At 37.3% G+C, this 21,510-nt stretch overlaps 1 protein-coding gene across 1 annotated transcript in view; it reads left to right on the plus strand.

Moving 5' to 3' along the window:
- Positions 1-21,510, plus strand: part of CFAP47 (cilia and flagella associated protein 47) — a 509,689-nt gene that overhangs the window by 381,484 nt on the left and 106,695 nt on the right. The window contains exons 53-56 of the mRNA XM_088833637.1: positions 6,132-6,229; positions 14,665-14,840; positions 16,332-16,439; positions 18,304-18,412. Coding sequence (XP_088689763.1) covers positions 6,132-6,229; positions 14,665-14,840; positions 16,332-16,439; positions 18,304-18,412 — 491 coding nt within the window. The remainder of the gene's footprint in view (positions 1-6,131; positions 6,230-14,664; positions 14,841-16,331; positions 16,440-18,303; positions 18,413-21,510) is intronic.

Below are 21,510 nucleotides of genomic sequence, written 5' to 3' on the forward strand. Positions count from 1 at the left end.
CAATTTTTATCAATTCAAATTTCCATTATAATGTATAAGATTATTTCTTTCAACCTGACCCTCATTAAAACTGGATGTTACCATTATTTTTCATATTTCCATATTTGGAAGCCTAAAAAATTCTTACCTAATTGTTTTCATTTCTTCTTTGTCCCAGCTTTACTGAAGTACAGCTGGCTATTAAAAATTGTACATATTTAAAGTGGATAAATCTATTTGATACACATATACACTGTAAAATAATCACCAGAATCAACCTAATTAACATATTTATCATCTCACATAGTTACCACTTTTTTGCAGAAGAAGGTAAAGACACAATCTACCTTCTAACTGAATACTGTCAAAATATGCATACAATTTAAAGTAATCTATATTCAGTATAATAACCTATCATATCTGAGTGGCATATTTTAAAAATATCTAATATTGAGATAAACTTTAGGTTCATAGCAAAACTGAGAGGAAGATTCAGAGTTTTCCCATATACATCCTGCCCTCACACATGGATTGTCTCCCCCATCATTAACATCCCCCACCAAAGTAGTACATGTGTCACAATTAATAAGCCTGTATACACACACACGCACACACACACACACGCACACACACACACACACACACACAATCTACCTTCTATCAAACTTAGAGTATGCACTCTACCCTGTTAACTATATTTACCTTGTTGAGCATTATAACTCCAGAACTTACTCATTTTGCGTAACTGAAACTTCTCTAATTGAAAAGAAATGTATTGCTGAGCAATCAGTAAGAAAAAGACCAAAGTTATTACAAGAGATGGAAAGGTTAATTCTGTTTCAGTAGGAATATGGGAAGGCCGTCTGAAGAATTGGGGATAACTGTACATATATTTTTCCTGGCTCTTAATCTGTTTTGCAACCTGTCATCATGCAGCTTAGATTTTTAAAATAAAATAATTAATGATATGCACAAATATTTTAATATAAGAATGTTCCCCATATAATTTATTATGTTAAATAATTAAAACTTAATTTTTAAATTTGATTTAAAGTGTTTTTGAATAGATATTATCTACGTATAATTTTTTTCCCATTTTTGTTGAAAAATAATTGTCATACATCACTGTATAAGTTTAAGTTCATACAGCTTGATGGTTTGATTTACATGTATTGTGAAATTGTGAACACTATGTTCAGCTAACATCCATCTTCTCATATAGATACAATGAAAAGAAAAGAAAGATAAAAGGAAAAATAATTTTCTCCTTTTGAAGAAAACTCTTAGAATTTACTCTCTTAGCTTTTCTGTATATCATACAGCAGTGTTAACTGTAGTCATCATGCTGTACATTACCTCCCTAGTACTTAATTATTTTATAACTGCAAGTTTTTGTCTTTTAACCACCATCCTTCATTTCTCCCACTCCCATCTTCTGCCTCTGGTAACCACAAGACTGATTTCTTTTTCTATGAGTTTGGGTTTTTGTTATTGTTTTGGTTATTTTAGATTACACGTATAACTGAAATCATGAGTACTTTTTCTTCTTTACCTGACTCATTTCACTTATCATAATGCCTTCATAGTCTGTCCATGTTGTCACAAATGGTAGGGTTTCCTTGTTATTTATGGCTGAGTAAGATTCCACTGAACATATATACTACAACTTCTTTATCCATTCATTCATCAATGATACTTAGGTTGTTTCCATGTGTTGACTATTATAAATAATATTGCTATGAACATGAAGGTACAGATATCTTTTTGAGTTCATATTTTCATTTTCTTTGGATATATTCCCAGAAGTGAGATTGCTGGATCATATGGCTATTCTGTTTTTAATCTTATGAGGAACCTCTGTACTATTTTGCATAGTAGCTATACCAATTTACAATCCCACCAGCAGTGCAAAAGTGTTCCCTTTTCTCCACATCCACAAAAGCATTTATCTCTTGTCTCTTTGATTATGGTCATTCTAACAGGTGTGATAACTCATTGTGGTTTTAATTTGCATTTCCCTAATGACTAGATTTAAACTTAAATTTAATAGTGAGTAGAGGAGATCAATCCTGGATGTTCATTGGAGGGACTGATGCTAAAGCTGAAACTGCAATACTTTGGCCACCTCATGCGACGAGTTGACTCACTGGAAAAGACTCTGATGCTGGGAAAGGTTGGGGGCGGGAGGAGAAGGGGACGACGGAGAATGAGATGGCTGGATGGCATCACCGACTCGATGGACATGAGTTTGAGTGAACTCCGGGAGTTGGTGATGGACAGGGAGGCCTGGCGTGCTGTGATTCATGGGGTCGCGGAGAGTCGGACACGACTGAGCGACTGAACTGAACTGATTCTCTGAATGCTATCAAATATGTATATACAAAGGCACACATATGTATGGATTTATCAATTATATATAATGTGTATATATGCCTATATATGTCTTTATTGATATACTAAACTTGAAATTTTATGCAAAAAATAAATACTCTTGGTCATGGGGTTATGAATAATTTTTATTTTCTAAAGTTTTTCAGTAATCTCTTAAATTGCTATAGTGAAGGTTATTAATTTTATAATTAGAAAAGTTTTAATATGTTTAAAGCCTGTAAACAATGTTTAATAATTATTATTTGTGTTGTTCAGTTCATTAATAAATTATCCCTAATCTCACTGTCACTAACAAATTTATATTCATTGTATGTTTTTAGCTCTGGAGAAGTTAAATTAGCTTCATCACAATACTACCTTATATGATAGTCAAAGTAATTACAAAACTAGGGTGTTCTCGTCCCCATGATAGTTAATTTTATGTGTCAACTTGGCTGGGTCATGGTGCCCAGATATTAGGTTAAACGGTGTTCTGGATGTTTCTATAATGGTGATTTTGGATGAGAATTGTATTTACATCTTTATACTTTCAAAAAAGATTTCCCTCCATAATGTGGGTGGGTCTTACCTAACCAGCTGAAAGTCTTCAAAGCACAAAGACTGACTTCCGCAGAGTAAAAAAGGAATTCTACCTTTGGACTTGAACTCCAACTCTTCCCTGGGGCAACAGTCTGCTGGCCTAACCTGCAGATTTTGGATTTACTGAGCCAATTATTTCAGCCATGTAATACAGTTCAATATATTCAATATAATAGAGTGCAATACATTGCAATGCAATGCAAAATGAAACAGTTTTTCAGAAGAAAGAGACTGAGAACTGCACAAATCTTGGCCCCTTATTTCATAGATGAGGAAATTGAGAACCAAAGAGACTTAGTGATTTACCTGTTAATCAAACATTGCAGTGTTTGGAATATTTACAACTTGACAGTACAGACATGATATGCAAACAGTTAACTGAAACTGGAGGTTATCTTAAACTGTAATCTAGCTCAGCATTGAAGCATAAAGAATATCAAAGTGAGAACCTGAACAGTTGACAACTAATAGAAAGAGCCTGGGTTTGATGCCAGTATAAACCCTGCTACACAGGGCTCTTGTGGCAGACCAGGGTTTTGGTTTCAGGATTTGGAGGTGTGACTTTGGACATCACTGGCAGCAGAAAGACCTGTATTAATATATATAGGGAACCCAGATGTAACCATTACTCTCACCAGTTAGTCCTGTTAAAAAACAAAATTCAGCGAAGTAAATTTGAGGATATGATTGGTTTTATTCATTTATTAATTAATCAGATGGCATCTCATGTAGCAAATAGAAAGCTGCTCTCAAGTTTTATAGAAATGTGGAGGGGGAGGGGATGGACCAGGGGAGTTATTAGCAGAAGAAAAGAAAGGATTGTTTCAGGCAAGATTGCCTCCCTAGTGGGCTTCCCTGGTAGCTCAGATGGTAAAGAACCCGCCTGCAGTGTGGGAGACCTGGGTTTGATCCATGGGTTGGGAAGATCCCCTGGGGAGGGCTTGCAACCCACTCCAGTATTCTTGCCTGGAGAATCCCCATGGACAGAGGAGCCTGGCTGACTCACTAGTGCTGACCAGAAAATTGTAAAAAGTCCATTCCTGGGAGAGGTTGAAACTGCACTTAAGTCTTAGTTTACTCTCGTGGAGGCAAAAAGCTCCACCTTGGGCCTGTTATTTCTTTATTCTTCTAGTTCTTCCTTTTCATTTCCCCCTCCCCCGCCACGTCCCCTGCCCTTTCTTTTCCCCCTTCTCTTCCTCCTCCTCTCTTTTGTTATTTTTTTTAAAACCATCCATACCCCATTTCAGATTTCTTTGAGCTAAATTGCTAGGATCCTGTTTAACACTCCCAAGAAACCAGACATTTCATGAACTCTTCCTCATTTTTTCCCCTTAGGCTAGATTTTTATGGTACTAGAAATGTACCTTTGTATATTGTAATACCATATTTAGATATGTCTATGTATATTATGATGCTGTGAAAGTGCTGCACTCAATATGCCAGCAAATTTGGAAAACTCAGCAGTGGCCACAGGACTGGAAAATGTCAGTTTTCATTCCGATCTCAAAGAAAGGCAATGCCAAAGAATGCTCAAACTACCGCACAATTGCACTCATCTCACACGCTAGTAAAGTCATGCTCAAAATTATCCAAGCCAGGCTTCAGCAATATGTGAACTTCCAGATGTTCAAGCTGGTTTTAGAAAAGGCAGAGGAACCAGAGATCAAATTGGCAACCTCCGATGGATCATGGAAAAAGCAAGAGAGTTCCAGAAAAACATCTATTTCTGCTTTATTGACTATGCCAAAGCCTTTGACTGTGTGGATCACAATAAACTGTGGAACATTCTGAAAGAGATGGGAATACCAGACCACCTGACCTGCCTCTTGAGAAACCTGTATGCAGACCAGGAAGCAACAGTCAGAACTGGACATGGAACAACAGACTGGTTCCAAATAGGAAAAGGAGTGCGTCAAGGCTGTATATTGTCACCCTGCTTATTTAACTTCTATGCAGAGTACATCATGAGGAACGCTGACCTGGAAGAAGCACAAGCTGGAATCAAGATTGCCGGGAGAAATATCAATAACCTCAGATATGCAGATGACACCACCCTTATGGCAGAAAGCGAAGAAGAACTAAAGAGCCTCTCGATGAAAGTGAAAGAGGAGAGTGAAAAAGTTGGCTTGAAGCTCAACATTCAGAAAACAAAGATCATGGCATCTGGCCCCATCACTTCATGGGAAATAGATGGAGAAACAGTGGAAACAGTGTTAGACTTTATTTTTTGGGGCTCCAAAATCACTGCGGATGCTGATTGCAGCTATGAAATTAAAAGATGCTTACTCCTTGGAAGGAAAGTCATGACCAACCTAGATAGCATATTAAAAAGCAGAGACATTACTTTGCCAACATAGGTCCGTCTAGTCAAGGCTATGGTTTTTCCAGTGGTCATGTATGGATGTGAGAGTTGGACTGTGAAGAAAGCTGAGCACTGAAGAATTGATGCTTTTGAACTGTGGTATTGAGAAGACTCTTGAGAGTCCCTTGGACTACAAGGAGATCCAACCAGTCCTTTCTAAAGGAGATCAATCCTGGATGTTCATTGGAAGGACTGATGCTAAAGCTGTAACTCCAATCCTTTGGCCACCTCATGCAAAGAGTTGACTCACTGGAAAAGACTCTGATGCTGAGAGGGATTGGGGGCAGGAGGAGAAGGGGACAACAGAGGATGAGATGGCTGGATGGCATCACCAACTCGATGGAGATGAGTTTGAGTGAACTCCGGGAGTTGGTGATGGACAGGGAGGCCTGGCGTGCTGTGATTCATGGGATCGCAAAGAGTCAGACACGACTGAGTGATTGAACTGAACTGAACTGATGTATATTATGTGAATGCTTTGGGAATTAGGGGGCAAAGGGTTAATTATTTCTTTTGAAATATTAATCCTTAAAAGTAAAGCATTCTTATTTTTGTGAAGAACTTAGTGCGTTTACGGGAGCATACATGAGGCAGGAAGCTTTCACAGCCCATTCTCTCATGGCCATGCAGTCTGGGGCTTCTCTTACTGCTCACAAACTGTGTTGAAATCGACTTTTCACCTTCCCCTCAGCTCTTGACAAGTGAGTCCATCAGAACGAATTTGAAAATGGTATCTATTTATGTTTCTCAAAATGTGTGTAAAATATGGTGTTCTAACATGCACATATTAAAATGTTCCATGTTTTTTTCTTTTTTTCAGATAATTCTATGAACAATTTGCTATTCTGGTATCATCTTGAGATCCGCAGTGCTCCTGGACCACCCTTAAAGATTATTGAAATGAAATGTGTTGCTCTGGTAAGAGCCCATTAACTGCTCATAGATTCTTCCTTTTTGTAAACAGTTGGAGCTTTTGTTGTACACCTAAATTGCTTTTCCTAAAAAATAGTCATATTAAATGAGCATATTGAGATCAATTATTAAAATAATATCAATTTTATTTTAAATTCATTAAGATGCAACTTGCATGCTTATAGAAAAGACTCATTTAAATCAAGTATTTAAGCTTTTGATAAATAATGGTTATTTTAAATATGCAGATGAATTTCTTTATAAAATGATTATTTAGGATCTTCAACTTTTGCTCCAACATAGAAAATAAGAAAATACCTAAAATACTTGGTCTATTAATCAGTTATTTGTTCACCTGATCGCTGGGTAAATCTCCATGGAGGCGTAAAAAACGGATAGTTAGACTATTGAAACGCACTGAAGTATCACTTGCAAAAGTTTTGGGGAAAAGTATTTCATGTGCTAGAGTGTTCTCTTTGCCCCTAATGGTAGATGTGCTGTCCTCATTAAATGTTCACTTTCAGCTGAAGTTAGTGAAGGAGGGGAGTCGTTTTCAAATAACTCTACCCAAATAGGCTATCAATGACAGTGATGTGGCCAAGTTACTAAGTTTTCTCTCCTTTCCAATAATAGTAATTTGTTGTTGTTGTTGTTTAGTCACTAAGTTGTATCCGACTCTATTGTGACCCCGTGGACTGTAGCCTGCCAGACTCCTCTGTCCATGGGATTTACCAGGCAAGAATACTGGAATGGGTTGCCATTTCCTTCACCAGGGAATCTTCCCTACCCAGGGATTGAACCCGCATCTCCTGCATTTACAGGCAGATCCTTTACCTCTGAGCCACCAGGAAAGTCCCTAAGGTAAAAACTTGCTAGCTGTATGACTTTTGTACCTGAAGATTTAGTCAGCAGAGATCGTATGAGTTCTTTTAAATAATCCCATCAAACAAACCTTTGTGAACTTCTTGAAGAGCATGCTTTCTGAATACTTTCAAAGTATACTAAAATGACTGTCCATGCCTATAGTTTCCTAACATTTTTTACTGCATTTGCTGTTTTTGCTAAACTTTTGAGAAATACTTTACTTAATCCTTAGATCATCAGTTGTGGCAATGAAGCTTTCAAGACACTCAGCTGCCTCTGATTTTCCATCTGCATTTCATTTTTTGTTACATTCAACCCAATCTTAACACCTTCTCTAGAGATGAGTGAATGGTTAGAATTTCTTAAATAGGGTTTTTGTAAGAAATATTTACAGCCTTAAGGCACATAAATTTGTTACTTCTTATAGTCATGTATGGATGTGAGAGTTGGACTGTGAAGAAAGCTGATCGCCGAAGAATTGATGCTTTTGAACTGTGGTATTGGAGAAGACTCTTGAGAGTCCCTTGTACTGCAAGGAGATCCAACCAGTCCATTCTAAGGAAGATCGATCCTGGGTGTTCATTGGAAGGACTGATGCTAAAGCTGAAACTGCAATACTTTGGCCACCTCATGCGATGAGTTGACTCACTGGAAAAGACTCTGATGCTGGGAAGGGTTGGGGGCGGGAGGAGAAGGGGACGACCGAGAATTAGATGGCTGGATGGCATCACCGACTCTGTGGACATGAGTTTGAGTGAACTCCGGGAGTTGGTGATGGACAGGGAGGCCTGGCGTGCTGTGATTCATGGGGTCGCAGAGAGTCGGACATGACTGAGCGACTGTACTGAACTGATAGCAAGTTTCAAAAATCAGGTTATATTTTCAATAAACAAAAATTGGTTGTTAGTAGTCCTTTCTCTTTTGTATAAAGTATTTAGGATTTCTTTCTCTTTGAGTCTTTTTTTCTTCCAGTTTTACTGAGATATAATTGACACACAGCACTGATACATTTAAGGTGTAGTATTAATACATATTGGTTTGACTTACATGCATCATGAAAATTTAGTGAACATCCCTCATTTTATATAACTATAAAAGAAAAAGAAAGCTTTTTTCCCCTTGTGCTAGGAACTCTTAGGATGTACTCTCTTTAATGGTTTTTATATATAACATACAGTAGTGTTAATTATCTTTGTCAGGTAGTACATTACAACCCTAATGCTTATTTGTCTTATAACTGGAAGTTTGAACCTTTTGACCACCTCCATCCAATTTCCCTTCCCACTACTTTCTGACTCTGGTAAACACAAATCTGATCTCTTTTTCTATGATCTTAGGAAAAGTGATGAACAGTACAAACAAAGTCCCTGTTTACATGGCACTTACATTTTAGTGGAGTTAGATAGGAAGCAAAATAGAATTGAAGTGGGATATTCTATGTGAAATTTTTCTGTTGTCTTAGATTTTCAAGTGAAATACAAACCTGAAAACTGTAGATGCTTTTCCATGCTGTAAAAGAGTTTGCTATGCCATTTATTAAAGACTCACTAAATGTATGTATATGAGGGCATCTCTAGCTGATATAACAAATTCCATAATTTCAGTGGTTTAATACGAGCAAAGTTTTTAATAATTTTAACAGTCTGGTGCCTTTGCTCCTGGTCAGTGTCTAGCATCCTCCATGTTGAGATCCCAAGAGTCAGAGTCAGGTTCCCCTTGTATGGCAAGTCGATCATCCTTTAGAGACTCAAAGATTTCTGTATGGTGGTGAAAGAGAAAAGAGAGGAGGGAATTTCCACTAGTGGCATCAAAGTCAAAGTCACACACATCCACTCACATACCATTGGAGTGAACTAGTCATACAGCTATGCCTGGGTACAAGAGGATCTAGGAAATGCAACCTCTGGTTAGACAGCCACTCCCAATGATATCTTTATACTATGAAACACAGCACTTTATACTTTATACTCTCCAGCACAGAATTTTTCTGGAGAAATGATATTTCTGCCATGTCTAAGTAGATGAGAAATATTTAGCCTATAGCCCACATTCTAGACTTTGTATGCCATGGCCAGAACACAAAGGGAGTGGGAGTGTTTTCTTTAAGGAGTGGAAACTGACAGTTTAATGCCCATTGGATTTTGGTGAGTTCCTATCCACAGATTGGACTATATATAAAGGGAAAATGGCTAGAGTGAAAGCAGCTACATTTCCACTGATACGTGGTAAGACCTTATGGGTCTAAATGGATTTTCCTCTGTGGAAGGAGACTGGGCTTGGGCTGTTTTAAAAGATTTAAGGTATACTCTACTAGAGTGAGAAGAACCCAGAAGAGTCTACATGGCGGTAATGTTAGAAAGACTGAAAGAAAGGGACCTAGAAAGTCAACTGAAGTGCAACCAACATTAGTTAATTTGTTCTTTTACCTCTCATCCCATCTATATGCTGTGACCTGATGGAGTCATATTAGCACAGTGATTACAGGAGGAGAGGAAGTCATAGCAGGCAATTGAAAAGAACAGATCACGTGTACCTTTTTCTTCACAAGCAGTCTGAAAAATCTCCAGAAAGCCCCAGGAGTAGGGACAAGATGCCAGGTAGAGAAATCAGGAAAAATATTCATTGGATATGGGATGTAAGTGTTGATTGGTTTTGTACTTCTTTACACATCTAACAATGAAACTCTCCAACATTGGGGGCCATCCTAAGATAACAACAGGGATCAGGAAAGGGAACTCCCACCTGGTTTGGAGAGCAGTAATGGGAGAGAGAAACTTTTCAGATTATACTCTACTATGTTTAGGTCATCAGGTGAACCCATTACCATGACAATAAATGAACAAGATGAATTTAGATGGACAAGATGAATTTAGACAGTGATAATTCTCCAAACAAAAATAGCCCAGGCTTTCATGGAGGATGGCACAAAGACTGAAGCAGTGCAACCAGGTAGAGATTAACAAGTGTATAAGCCCTTGGGACAGAATGAGTTTGGTGGAAAGGGTCCTACCAAGGAGGAGCTCAGGCACTCCAGGAACAGAAAAGAGGTTTATGAGGCTGGAGCTTGGACAGAAATGGTAAAGGGATGATTTGTGATTAGAAGCATCTTAAGAAATGTCGTTGGGAAATTTGTTGTTGTTCAGTCACTAAGTCAGGTTGGACTCTTTGCAACCCAACTGCAGCAAGTCAGGCTTCCCTGTCCTTCACCATCTCCCAGAGTTGCTCAAACCCATGTCCACTAAGTCAGTGATTCCATCCAACCATCTCATCTCCTGTCACCCCTTTCTCCTCCTGCCCCCAATCTTTCCCAGCATCAGGGTCTTTTCCAATGAGTTCACACCAGGTGGCCAAAGTATTAGAGCTTCATCTTCAGCATCAGTCTTTCCAAAGAATATTCAGGTTTGTTTTTCTTTAGGATTTACTGGTTTGATCTCCTTAATGTTCAAGGGACTCTCAAGAGTCTTCTCCAGCACCACAATTTGAAAGCTTCAAGGCTTTAGTGCTCAGCCTTCTTTATGGTCCAACTCTCACATCTGTACATGACTACTGGAAAAACCATAGCTTTGACTAGATGGACTTTTGTCAGCAAAGTGATGTCTCTGCTTTTGAATATGCTGTCTAGGTTTATCATAGCTTCTCTTCTAAAGAGCAAGCGTCTTTGAATTTCATGGCTGCAGTCACCATCCACAGTGATTTTGCAGCCCAAGAAAATAAAATCTGCCACTGTTTCTACTTTTTCCTCATCTATTTGCCATGAAGTGATGGGACCACATGCCATGATCTTAGTTTTTTGAATGTTGAATTTTAAGCCAGCCTTTTCACTCTCCTCTTTCACCTTCCAGGTTAATGTTGACAGTATTTTGGCAGATGGATATTTAATAGAAATTATTTATATGATACCATGTATGAAATGTATCATTTGTGGCTCTTTATCTGTTTAAACTTTGAAGAAAATAATATTCAAACCATAATGAAAATTAGGAAAGTTTTTTTTATAGTATTGTTAAATTTGATATATTTTACCATACTTGGAGTACAGAACAATTAATTGGAAACTTCCGTCATCTTCTTCTTTTTTCTTTTTTACTATAGTGAGCTATCTTTTTCTATTGAGTTTGTTGCTGTTTTCAAGACAACAAAGAGTTTGATTGTGGGATTCTCCAGAGATTTCAGTGCTACTCAGTGCTGGTGGCTCTAAGCAGTCGGTGATTGCTTTCTGCAAGGCTCCTCTGTGAGGGATTTTGAGGGGTATCCAGACCTACAGGATAATAGTGAAATGGTCAAATGGTGACACTTGCCATGAATGTGTCAAGGAGGAACTGTGACAGAGGTGCCATTTAACTGCAATCCATAGCTCAGTTGGTAAAGAATCTGCCTGCAATGCAGGAGACCCCAGTTCAATTCCTGGGTTGGGAAGATGCCCTAGAGAAGGGATAGGCTACGCACTCCAATATTCTTGGGCTTCCATTGTGGCTCAGCTGGTAAAGAATCTGCCTACAATGCTGGAGACCCGGGTTTAATCCCTGAATTGGGAAGATCCCCTGGAGAAGGGAAAGGCTGTCCATAGGATCGCAAAGAGTTGGACACAACTAAGTGACTTTCATTTCACATTTCCTAAGAAGTTTGGCCAACTGTGTAGAATGTCATAACAGATTCCTTTTTTTTATTATTTTTTTTAATTTATTTATTTTTTTTGGAGGCTAATTACTTTGCAGTATTGTATTAGTTTTGCCACACACTGCCATGAATCTGCCCCGGGTGTACATGTGTACCCCATCTTGAACCCCCCTCCCACCTCCCTCCCCATCCCATCCCTCTGGTTCATCCCAGTACACCAGCCCCGAGCATCCTGTATCACGCATCGAACTTGGACTGGCAATTCGTTTCACATATAATAATATACATGTTTCAGTGCCATTCTCCCAAATCATCCCACCCTCACCCTCTCCCACAGAGTCCAAAAGACTGTTCTATACATCTGTGTCTCTTTTGCTGTCTCATATACAGGGTTATCATTATCATCTTGCTAAATTCCATATATATGCATTAGTATACTGTATTGGTGTTTTTCTTTCTGGCTTACACAAAGTTTCTGTTATGTGGCTTGCAATTCAGAGAGACAACAGTAGATTTAAACTGATTTTGCTTTATTTTGTCTTCATAGTTTACATGTGATAAGACTTAAAGCAATCACACATCCCAGTACTATTTTTTCCTCTTTAGACTGGAGTTTTCCAATGTATAGGTCTCAAAATGTGACTTGATTAAAGTGAACATTATTATTTTTTTTTAAAAAGAAATGACTAGGATAGGATAGGATAAAGTAGGATAAGAAAGAATATATCATAGAAGTCACAAGTGTAAGAGTAGGGACTGTTTTGTGAAATGTTTTTTCCCCCGTGGCATGTGTATATGCTGCTGCTGCTAAGTCACTTCAGTCGTGTCCGACTCTGTGTGACCCCATAGACGGAAGCCCACCAGGCTCCCCCGTCCCTGGGATTCTCCAGGCAAGAACACTGGAGTGGGTTGCCATTTCCTTCTCCAATGTGTGAAAGTGGAAAGTGAAAAGTGAAAGTGAAGTCGCTCAGTCGTGTCCGACCCCCAGCGACCCCACGGACTGCAGCCCACCAGGCTCCTCCATCCATGGGATTTCTAGGCAATAGTACTGGAGTGGCTTGCCATTGCCTTCTCCGATGTGTATATGAGCCAATAGTAATATAAAATGGAGTGAGATCTTAGCATTTTTACTTCTTTGAAGAAGCTGTATCATTGTCTTACAGTGACACTTTCTCTGAGAAATATCTGAGTAATAGGCCAGAATAAATATCTAGTCCAAAATGCCTTATTTCAATTTTCTGTCTAAAGACCTTGGCAGAGTGTCTAGGCTATTATATGGTGGTTGGGATTTGTTATCATGACATATTACTTTGGGTTAGTTGTTGATTTGCTTGACCCTCAGAACTTTCTAGGAGGCTGTGTTTTGTAACAGTCTTACAAGTATGTCAGGTTGCCTAGGAAATAGTAAAATTTGTGACATAATGCCATTGTTGAGTTTTTTGCATGTTCTACTTTATTTCTTCCTTGTTTATAATTATGAGCATGGATATTTTACTGTAGGAGTTTAATGGCCATTTATTTTAGGAATCCATTATTCTAATATCTCCAGAAACTATTATAGATGACCATTTTTCATTGCATTTATAATTAAGTCTGATTTGTAGTAAATGCTAACTACTCTCATCTAGTAATTATATATATATCCTTGATTTCCATCTTTCCTCAATGGATTATGTTTACCACACTAAATTCTATTTCTGTTCCCCTAAAATATACTATTTATCCACTCATTTATTTATACAGAGGTAATCAAGCAAATGCTGTTCCACGGACAAAGCAGTAATGTCTATCTTGAAGATACGTTGTGTGAATAGCTCTCTCCCCATCACCACCTGTCCCACCAGGTCCTATAATGTGATTTGATAAATTTCAAAATAGCTCCATGTCCCAAAGAACACCCATTATCGAGCTTTAAATTATGGCTAAAATGTCCAACATTCTCCATTTAATTAGGTTAAATCATTATAGACAATTGGCTTTTTGTTAACATTGAGATATGCCCTGCCTGTTTAATCACCTTTGACACATTTGCTTCAATTAATGGCTTTTACTGTAGTGGAGATCACAGCTGTAATGGGATAAGATAAAAGTCATTACATGGAGAGCAGACTGTGGTTGCCAGGTGGGGGGAGGGGAGACTTGGCAACTGGGGTTAGCAGGTACAAACTATTATATATAGGATGGATAAACAATGAAGTCCTACTGTATAGCACAGGGAACTGTATTCAATATCTTATGCTAAACTATATGGAAAAGAATATGAAGAATATATGTATAACTGACTCACTTTGCCATATAGCAAAAAGTAACACAGCATTGTAAATCAACTACGCTTAAATAAAATTTTTAGACAAAGATATGTCATTAGCCAAAATGGATCAGAATGAGAATCAGGAAATGTCTTGGAATGTAAAGTGTGCCTTCCAGGCACACGTGGGGGCCAGAACCAGAAAAACTAGACAGAAGGAAGGGATCTAAATGGGAAGGTAGTCATGTCATCAGCATAATTTGACTTCTTTTTAGCCCCATCCCAGATCTACTGAATCAGGATCTTTGAGGAAGGGGGTCAGTAATCCATATTTCAGCAACTTCTACAGATGATTCTTATGCATGCTAAAGCCTGGTACAACAGCTAGAGGAAACATTGACATACAGACCTCATAATAATTGTATTGATGAAAAATATATTTTAAATGTATATAATTTTGAAGTTTCCTGAGTATTTAGCTAGGTGGATCTCTTAGACTATTTGTTTTTGAAAACAATAATTTTATAATCTACCAAGGCTAAGCAAAGAAAATACATAAGAGATTAAAAGAGAGTGAGGTACATTCATTGGTGGACTAAGGAGAAAAAATATAAAACAATGGCCTAATGTATAAACATTTCTTGGTTTTCCATAGGACAAAGACTCTATGCTGAAGGTTAGAGCTAATTACATATTCCTTTTGTAATTCTAGGAGAGTTTTTGTATTGAAGTACCTCTCTTTAATCCAAAAGGGAAAATTATTCACTTTGATGTGCTATTCTCAAGTGCTGCCTTTAGTGGACTCGATGAACTTGAACTATTTCCACTAGATTCTGTCAACTATATCATACAGTATTCTCCAGCACGTGCAGGCTTTATAGAAGAAAGGTATGGTTTGAATGTGGTATTATTGTTTATCCCTTGAAATTAACCTTTCAAATTATTTCTTTGCATAGTATAATCATTCAGATTACACTTGTTCATAGTTTTAATTTTGTTTAATATCATTCGTTGGTAAAATATACTAATTTAGAGTGACCATTATTTTCTTTAGTGCAAAGATATTATTTATTGGAATATCAAGTTTAATAATGCCTAAATTGCCCCCTATAGACCCTCTTTCACCTCACTTTTTGTTAGCCATATTTTTCTGGGTATAAAAATTGAGCCAAATGAACATGATTCCATAAGGACTAGGGGTTAAACTTTCAGTATTCTTAATAAAAATTAATTTATATCTTATATTCTCAATTAAATGCAAATCACAAACATACACACACATATTAACAGTGCAATGGCAAGTGTTCTTATGGCATAATTATGAGAAACTTTCTTTGCACTGTTTTCACACACGCAGAAACACATAGCCTCTATGCTCATAATTAACTCACCTTATGGTAAAATTTCTTTGTTTCAACAGTAACATCCAATTGTTACAGTTTTAAAGATTGTATTTAACTTATTATTGGTGTGTACAATGCATTCCATTACTAGCTCTTTGCTAGTTTATATACTCTTTCAGAGTTAGAATAATTCTTATTTTAATGAATGATGAAGAAATAAATATATTTGCAAAATTGTAAAGGATGAGCATTTTTATAACGTAAAGCATGTAAATTAAGGTCATCATGTATATAGAAGACACTATTTTGCTAGATTATCATTAGAGGCTTTTTGAGCACAGACTGAATCTTGGAGTTGGTCAGCTAAACTGTCAGTTAAAAGGCATACTTTGGTCTGATACTTACTGCCTGCTCTCTCTGTTATCATTGCTAGAGAATATATTTTACATACATACACACCTAAAATTCTCAGAGTAACCATAAGAGGTAGGAATGAGTGTTCCCATTTTATAAAGAGTGAAATTGAAGTTCAGCAAGTTAGGTGACTTGTTCAAGGCTGTACAGATAAAAGATGATAGAGCTGGAATACTGGCCCAGTTTTATTTTTAGACTATCACATGCTCTTTGTCTCCCCAAAGGAGAGTACATGCTGATGATAAGGCAGCTTTCCAGAGCTGCATGGTACTCGATAGTCTTCATGTGAAAATCAACATCTGTTTTAATCACAGTTCAAACACAGGACTCTACTTGTTCTAGCTACTATAAGATAATCGAATCACCTATGTTTAAGCATTTTTCATTGATTCAACAGGCATTTATTAGACAGATATTTATGATAATACTTTTTCTTGAATAAGAAGTGATTTTCTCACCCAAAATGAAAAAAAAAATCTAAAACAAGAATAGAATGTGTCACAGAATGATTGTCAAATGTTATATTTGGAACCACCTATTTGGGATTTATTTTCTCTGCCAAATTTATTTTGCGTACAAACTAGATCTGCTGACAAGATTTTTTTGTTTTTCTTTCCACCAGCATTGTTTTTCAGCCTGATGTGGGTCTAGAGTTTTGGTATTTACTGCAAATAACTACCGACCTTCCAGAACCAACCATAATGAAAGAAATATATTGTGACCTTGGAAGGTAAGTTCTTTTTAATAGATATTGTTATACTGCAGTTACTCTTTTGAAATAGGACAAACATATATTTTGTTTTAATGATTGTTTTTCTTCTCTAGGGAAGTTTGCTACTTAAACTATCCTGTGGAAAACTTGTGTGAAAAAAACATGTCAGGACTTAGGAAGGAGACGCTTTTGTTCAGAGTGATTATTGCAAGGGAGGAAAAGGAACTGTTAAAATAGTTGTCAGGGACTATTGCAATTCAGAGAATACTTCCCTCTCAGAAATCTACAAGCGACTCAGTATCAAACAGAACAAGCTTTTTATTTTACAGGCTAAAGGAGGAGCAAGCAAAGATAACCAGGATCTTTGGAGGGAAAGCTAGACAAGGAAGGGGAAATAACCAGTAGGGACTGATAGGAAAAAGTGTTTCTCTGTGGTCAGTTAATTCCCAGGAGAATCTCAGAAGGGAGACAGATTCCACTTTTTTGGTCCTTGCTCAGGCTTGGGGACAAGCAGAGTTCAGTGGCCTATCGAAAAGATAGAAGGCTGACTAGAGTTTGCTCAAGGCAAAGCAAGAGGGTAAACAATGGGCCACTGAGAATACTCGATCATTTGGTTAATACCATACGCCCTTGAAATATGATCATTTATATTTAGGGTACTGAGTTCCTATTACATATCTGACGTCAAGTTTAGTGCTGGTACATAAGGGTAGTTCAGTTCAGTCGCTCAGTTGTGTCCGACTCTTTGTGACCCCACGAACCACAGCACGCCAGGCCTCCCTGTCCATCACCAACTCCCGGAGTTCATCCAAACTCATGTACATCGAGTCGGTGATGCCATCCAGCCATCTCATCCTCTGTCGTCCCCTTCTCCTACTGCCCCCAATCCCTCTCAGCATCAGGGTCTTTTCCAATAAGTCAACTCTTCTCATGAGGTGGGCAAAGGATTGGAGTTTCAGCTTTAGCATCAGTCCTTCCAATGAACACCCAGGACTGGTCTCCTTTAGGATGGACTGGTTGGATCTCCTTGCAGTCCAAGGGACTCTCAAGAGTCTTCTCCAGCACCGCAGGTCAAAAGCATCAATTCTTCGGCGCTCAGCTTTCTTCACAGTCCAACTCTCACATCCATACATGACCCCTGGAAAAACCATAGCCTTGACTAGATGGACCTTGGTTGGCAATGTAATATCTCTGCTTTTCAATATGCTGTCTAGGTCGGTCATAACTTCCCTTCCAAGGAGTAAGCATCTTTTAATTTCATGGCTGCAGTCACCATCTGCAGTGATTTGGGAGCCCAAAAAAATAAAGTCTGACACTGTTTCCACTGTTTCCCCACCTATTTCCCATGAAGTGATGGGACCAGATGCCATGATCTTAGTTTTCAAGTCACAATTTCTGCTTTTAAAGAGTGTGCGTGCTGCTGCTGCTGCTAAGTCGCTTTAGTCGTGTCCGACTCTGTGCGACCCCATAGACGGCAGCCCACCAGGCTCTGCCGTCCAGTACCTGTGGGCAAATCAGTACCTTCTAGTTAATGTCTCTCCGTAAGCACACCAAAATTCTCTCAGTGCCATATGTTGAGCCAAAACATCACTGCAAGTGACTTATTGAGGAGGTGTGTTCCCAGTAAGAAAAATTAGTAAGAGAATGGAGGAAACAGAATAAGCAAAGGGAAGAAGCTAAACAAGGCAGTGATTACAGGTGAAATCCCAGACACTGTCTGATCCTTTCGAGAGCTTTGGAGCATAAATCACATCTCAGATTTGGGGTGTTAGAATTTGATCTTTTTGAGGGATGCACTTCAACCCATAATAGTCATCAAGTGTGTGAAATTATCATTGAACAAGTTTATGCACAAGTTCACTAGCTTTGTTTTTCCTTCCAGTGTTGCCACTCAGATGATTTCTTTAGATAATCCTACACACGAAACCTTAGAATTGCATGCAACAAACAGTAATACTGAAAATTTTGTCCTGGAGATTAAGAGATTACCAGTAAGTATATTCAGAAAGCTGAGTAACCTACTACTACTAGAACATTTTGCATTTCTGATTTTGGCACACCATGGGGCATTAGCAATTGAATTGCAGATGCTATATTTTTTAATATAACATTGGTGATATATATATATATCTCATGAATTTTAATGTATCAAGAAAATCAGTATCATGTTCATATAAATTTTTGAAATTATAATGTATAGGCTAGATTCATGCTCATTTTCACTGATCTCTAAATAAATTGGTTGTTTATTTCTGACCATTTTGCTAACCAGTTTTGGCGATAGTTACCTAGTAATTTGACTTTCTTTTCCCCTGATTTTAATTAGAGTGCTATTGTTTTTTCTCTTTTTTCTTTTTTTTTTTTTAAAGAAACTCAATTTTTTAGAGAAGGTTAGGTCCACAGCAAAATTAGGCAGAAGGTACAGAGATTTCCCACACACATCCTGCCTCCACTCATGGCGCTCATGCACAGTCTCCCCAGCTATTAGCGTCCCCACCAGAATTGTGCATTATACTGATAGGATTTTGACTAATATGATTAGTCTATATAAATCCTAAGGGGGTAGTTCTTTTTAGCTTTTCCTTAGTTCCCACCCACCGCTTCCTCCCCACAGACAGTGCTGACAACTTTGCTTCCCTCTCCTTTCTCTGCCTCATTTTCTCATCCTTGGTTCCTGATGGAGACTGGAGCCATTCATTGGGTCTCCATCCCTCTATCTTCCCCCAAGTAACAAAACAAGAGCTGAAGAATCAGCATCCCTGTCTGTATTTCCAAAGCTTACCATACCAAATATATATAGTGAAAGACAAAACCATTCTTTCAAGTAAATTTCAAAATGTTGCAATAGATTACTTTCTTCAGGGGACCATACAGTAAATTAGGAAGCCCTATTAAGTAGATATGGTATTTCGAAAAAGGATTTTATTGTTTGCTGTTTGACAATTATTTAACAAATCTACAGTTGTGATTTCTTTGTTTATACTTTAATACTTGTCTCTTGTCACTCACTGGTTGCCACTTAATATCACGATATGAAATTAGTTCTTAATTGCCATGGTGTGTCAAATCAGATATTGCTAAGTATTACATTGCTAAAATTGGTGTATATGGTGTAATCTTAGGGAAATTATTTTAAAATGTATGTGTGTGTTTGTATTGCTTAACACCATATTGTCCATAAATTAAACAGAATATGATAGCCAAGCTATAGTTTACATAGAAATGAAAATACTCATTAGACAGTGTTGGATTCATATCCTTTGTATGACTACTTTTACAGAGAGTGTAAACTGTGTTTCAAGGGAAAACAAATGTGTTATATTACAGATACCCCCTTACATTGCATAATGAAAAAGATCGTCTCAACTTTAACATGTCCAACTATGGCTTTTTAGTCCATTCATTCTTTCATACATTTATCAAATATTATTGAGCACTGAATATGCAATTAATCTTAATATTAGGAAATAACTCAAAAAAATCTACAGATGATTAAAGTATTATATGTTATAGAATCAATAGGAGCACACATTAATGGTAATGATAATAAATGGAAAGTATATTATATATCTATATATTTTTAAATGTATATATAACTTTATATACATATATAGATATGTATATATGATTTTATTCCTGTTTTTGTTGTATAATATTCATGTTTACATAGGTGAGGATTTTTAAATATTGATGATTATCCATAAATGCTTCAATAAGTAAACATAGATTATCAAGTGAAATAATTAAAAACTTTCTTCCATCTATATATTATGAAAAATATCAAAAAGATGCAGAAGTAGAATAATACAGTGCACAGACTTACACCTTCTATCTTGGTTCTTATATTAACAATTTGTTTAATTTTTTTTCCTCTCTTTTCTCTCTTACATTTCTTGCTATTCAATTTAAAAGTAAATTGTAGATACTATTTTAACAGTAAATACTTCAGATTATATTTCTTAAGAGCATTTTAGTCTCCATCATCTAGTATCTGGTCGAAATTTCATTTTACCTAACTGTTGTAAGAATATCTTTCCCTCTTGAACTAGGATCTAGTGTAAACTCAAAGATTGGAATTGGTTCTCCTAATGACACTTGTAATAAAATGTTTTTGCTTGTAATGAAATGTTTTTAAGTGTCAGAAAGCTGCTATGTTTAGCATATTATGTATATATGTATACCATTACACTAAACAAGTAGGTTTGCTACAGTTAAATTCCATCCAGCAGTGCTTATCTTTTCCTTGAAACCAGGGGAGATGAATTTTTCAATAAATTTTCTGTGGAAATAAAGGAATTGAGTTATTGGTTTGTTGTATACACAACCTCAATTTTTACCACTTGCCTCTGACATATACAAATGGAATTTGAGGCCAGAGAGGCCAAAGTATTTAAACTACATGATTAGTAAGTGGTAGAACTAGAGTTTAAAATCTCAATTAATGTAGTATTATATACTTTTACAGTGAAAATTATGATTGTATATATAGGGAGGAGGGAGAGAAATCCTTTTGTCACATTTGCTAAATTGAAAGAACATGTGAAATGTAACTTTTCTAATTTTTTTTGCTCAAGTCAATTCTGAAATTAAACTCCTTAAATGTGCATTAACTGATAGCATCAACACATTTGAAATATCAGAGGAAGATCCAGCCTGAAATTAAAAAAATATATTTGCTGTAGATAAACCACACATGTATATATAATAAGGAAGTAATTAGCTCTGTTAATTCATGCAGCCATGAAATTAAAAGATGCTTGCTCCTTGGAAGGAGAGCTATGACAAATCAGAAAAGTGAATGTGAAAGTCATTCAGTCATGCCCGACTCTTTGCAACCCCATGGAATTTTCCAGGCCAGAATACTTGAGGGGGTAGCTGTTCCCTTCTCCAGGGGATCTTCCCAACCCAGGAATCGAACCCAGGTCTCCCACGTTGCAGGCAGATTCTTTACCATCAGAGCCACAGGGAAGCTCAAGAATACTGGAATGAGTAGCCTGTCCCTTCTCCAGTGGATCTTCCCCACCAAGGGATCGAAACAGGGTTTCCTGCACTGCAGGCAGATTCTTTACCAGCTGAGCTACCAGGGTAA

Source organism: Moschus berezovskii, chromosome X (assembly GCF_049115385.1).
Source record: "Moschus berezovskii isolate FMDL1 chromosome X, NW_MosBer_1.0, whole genome shotgun sequence".
NCBI classification, from domain to species: domain Eukaryota; kingdom Metazoa; phylum Chordata; class Mammalia; order Artiodactyla; family Moschidae; genus Moschus; species Moschus berezovskii.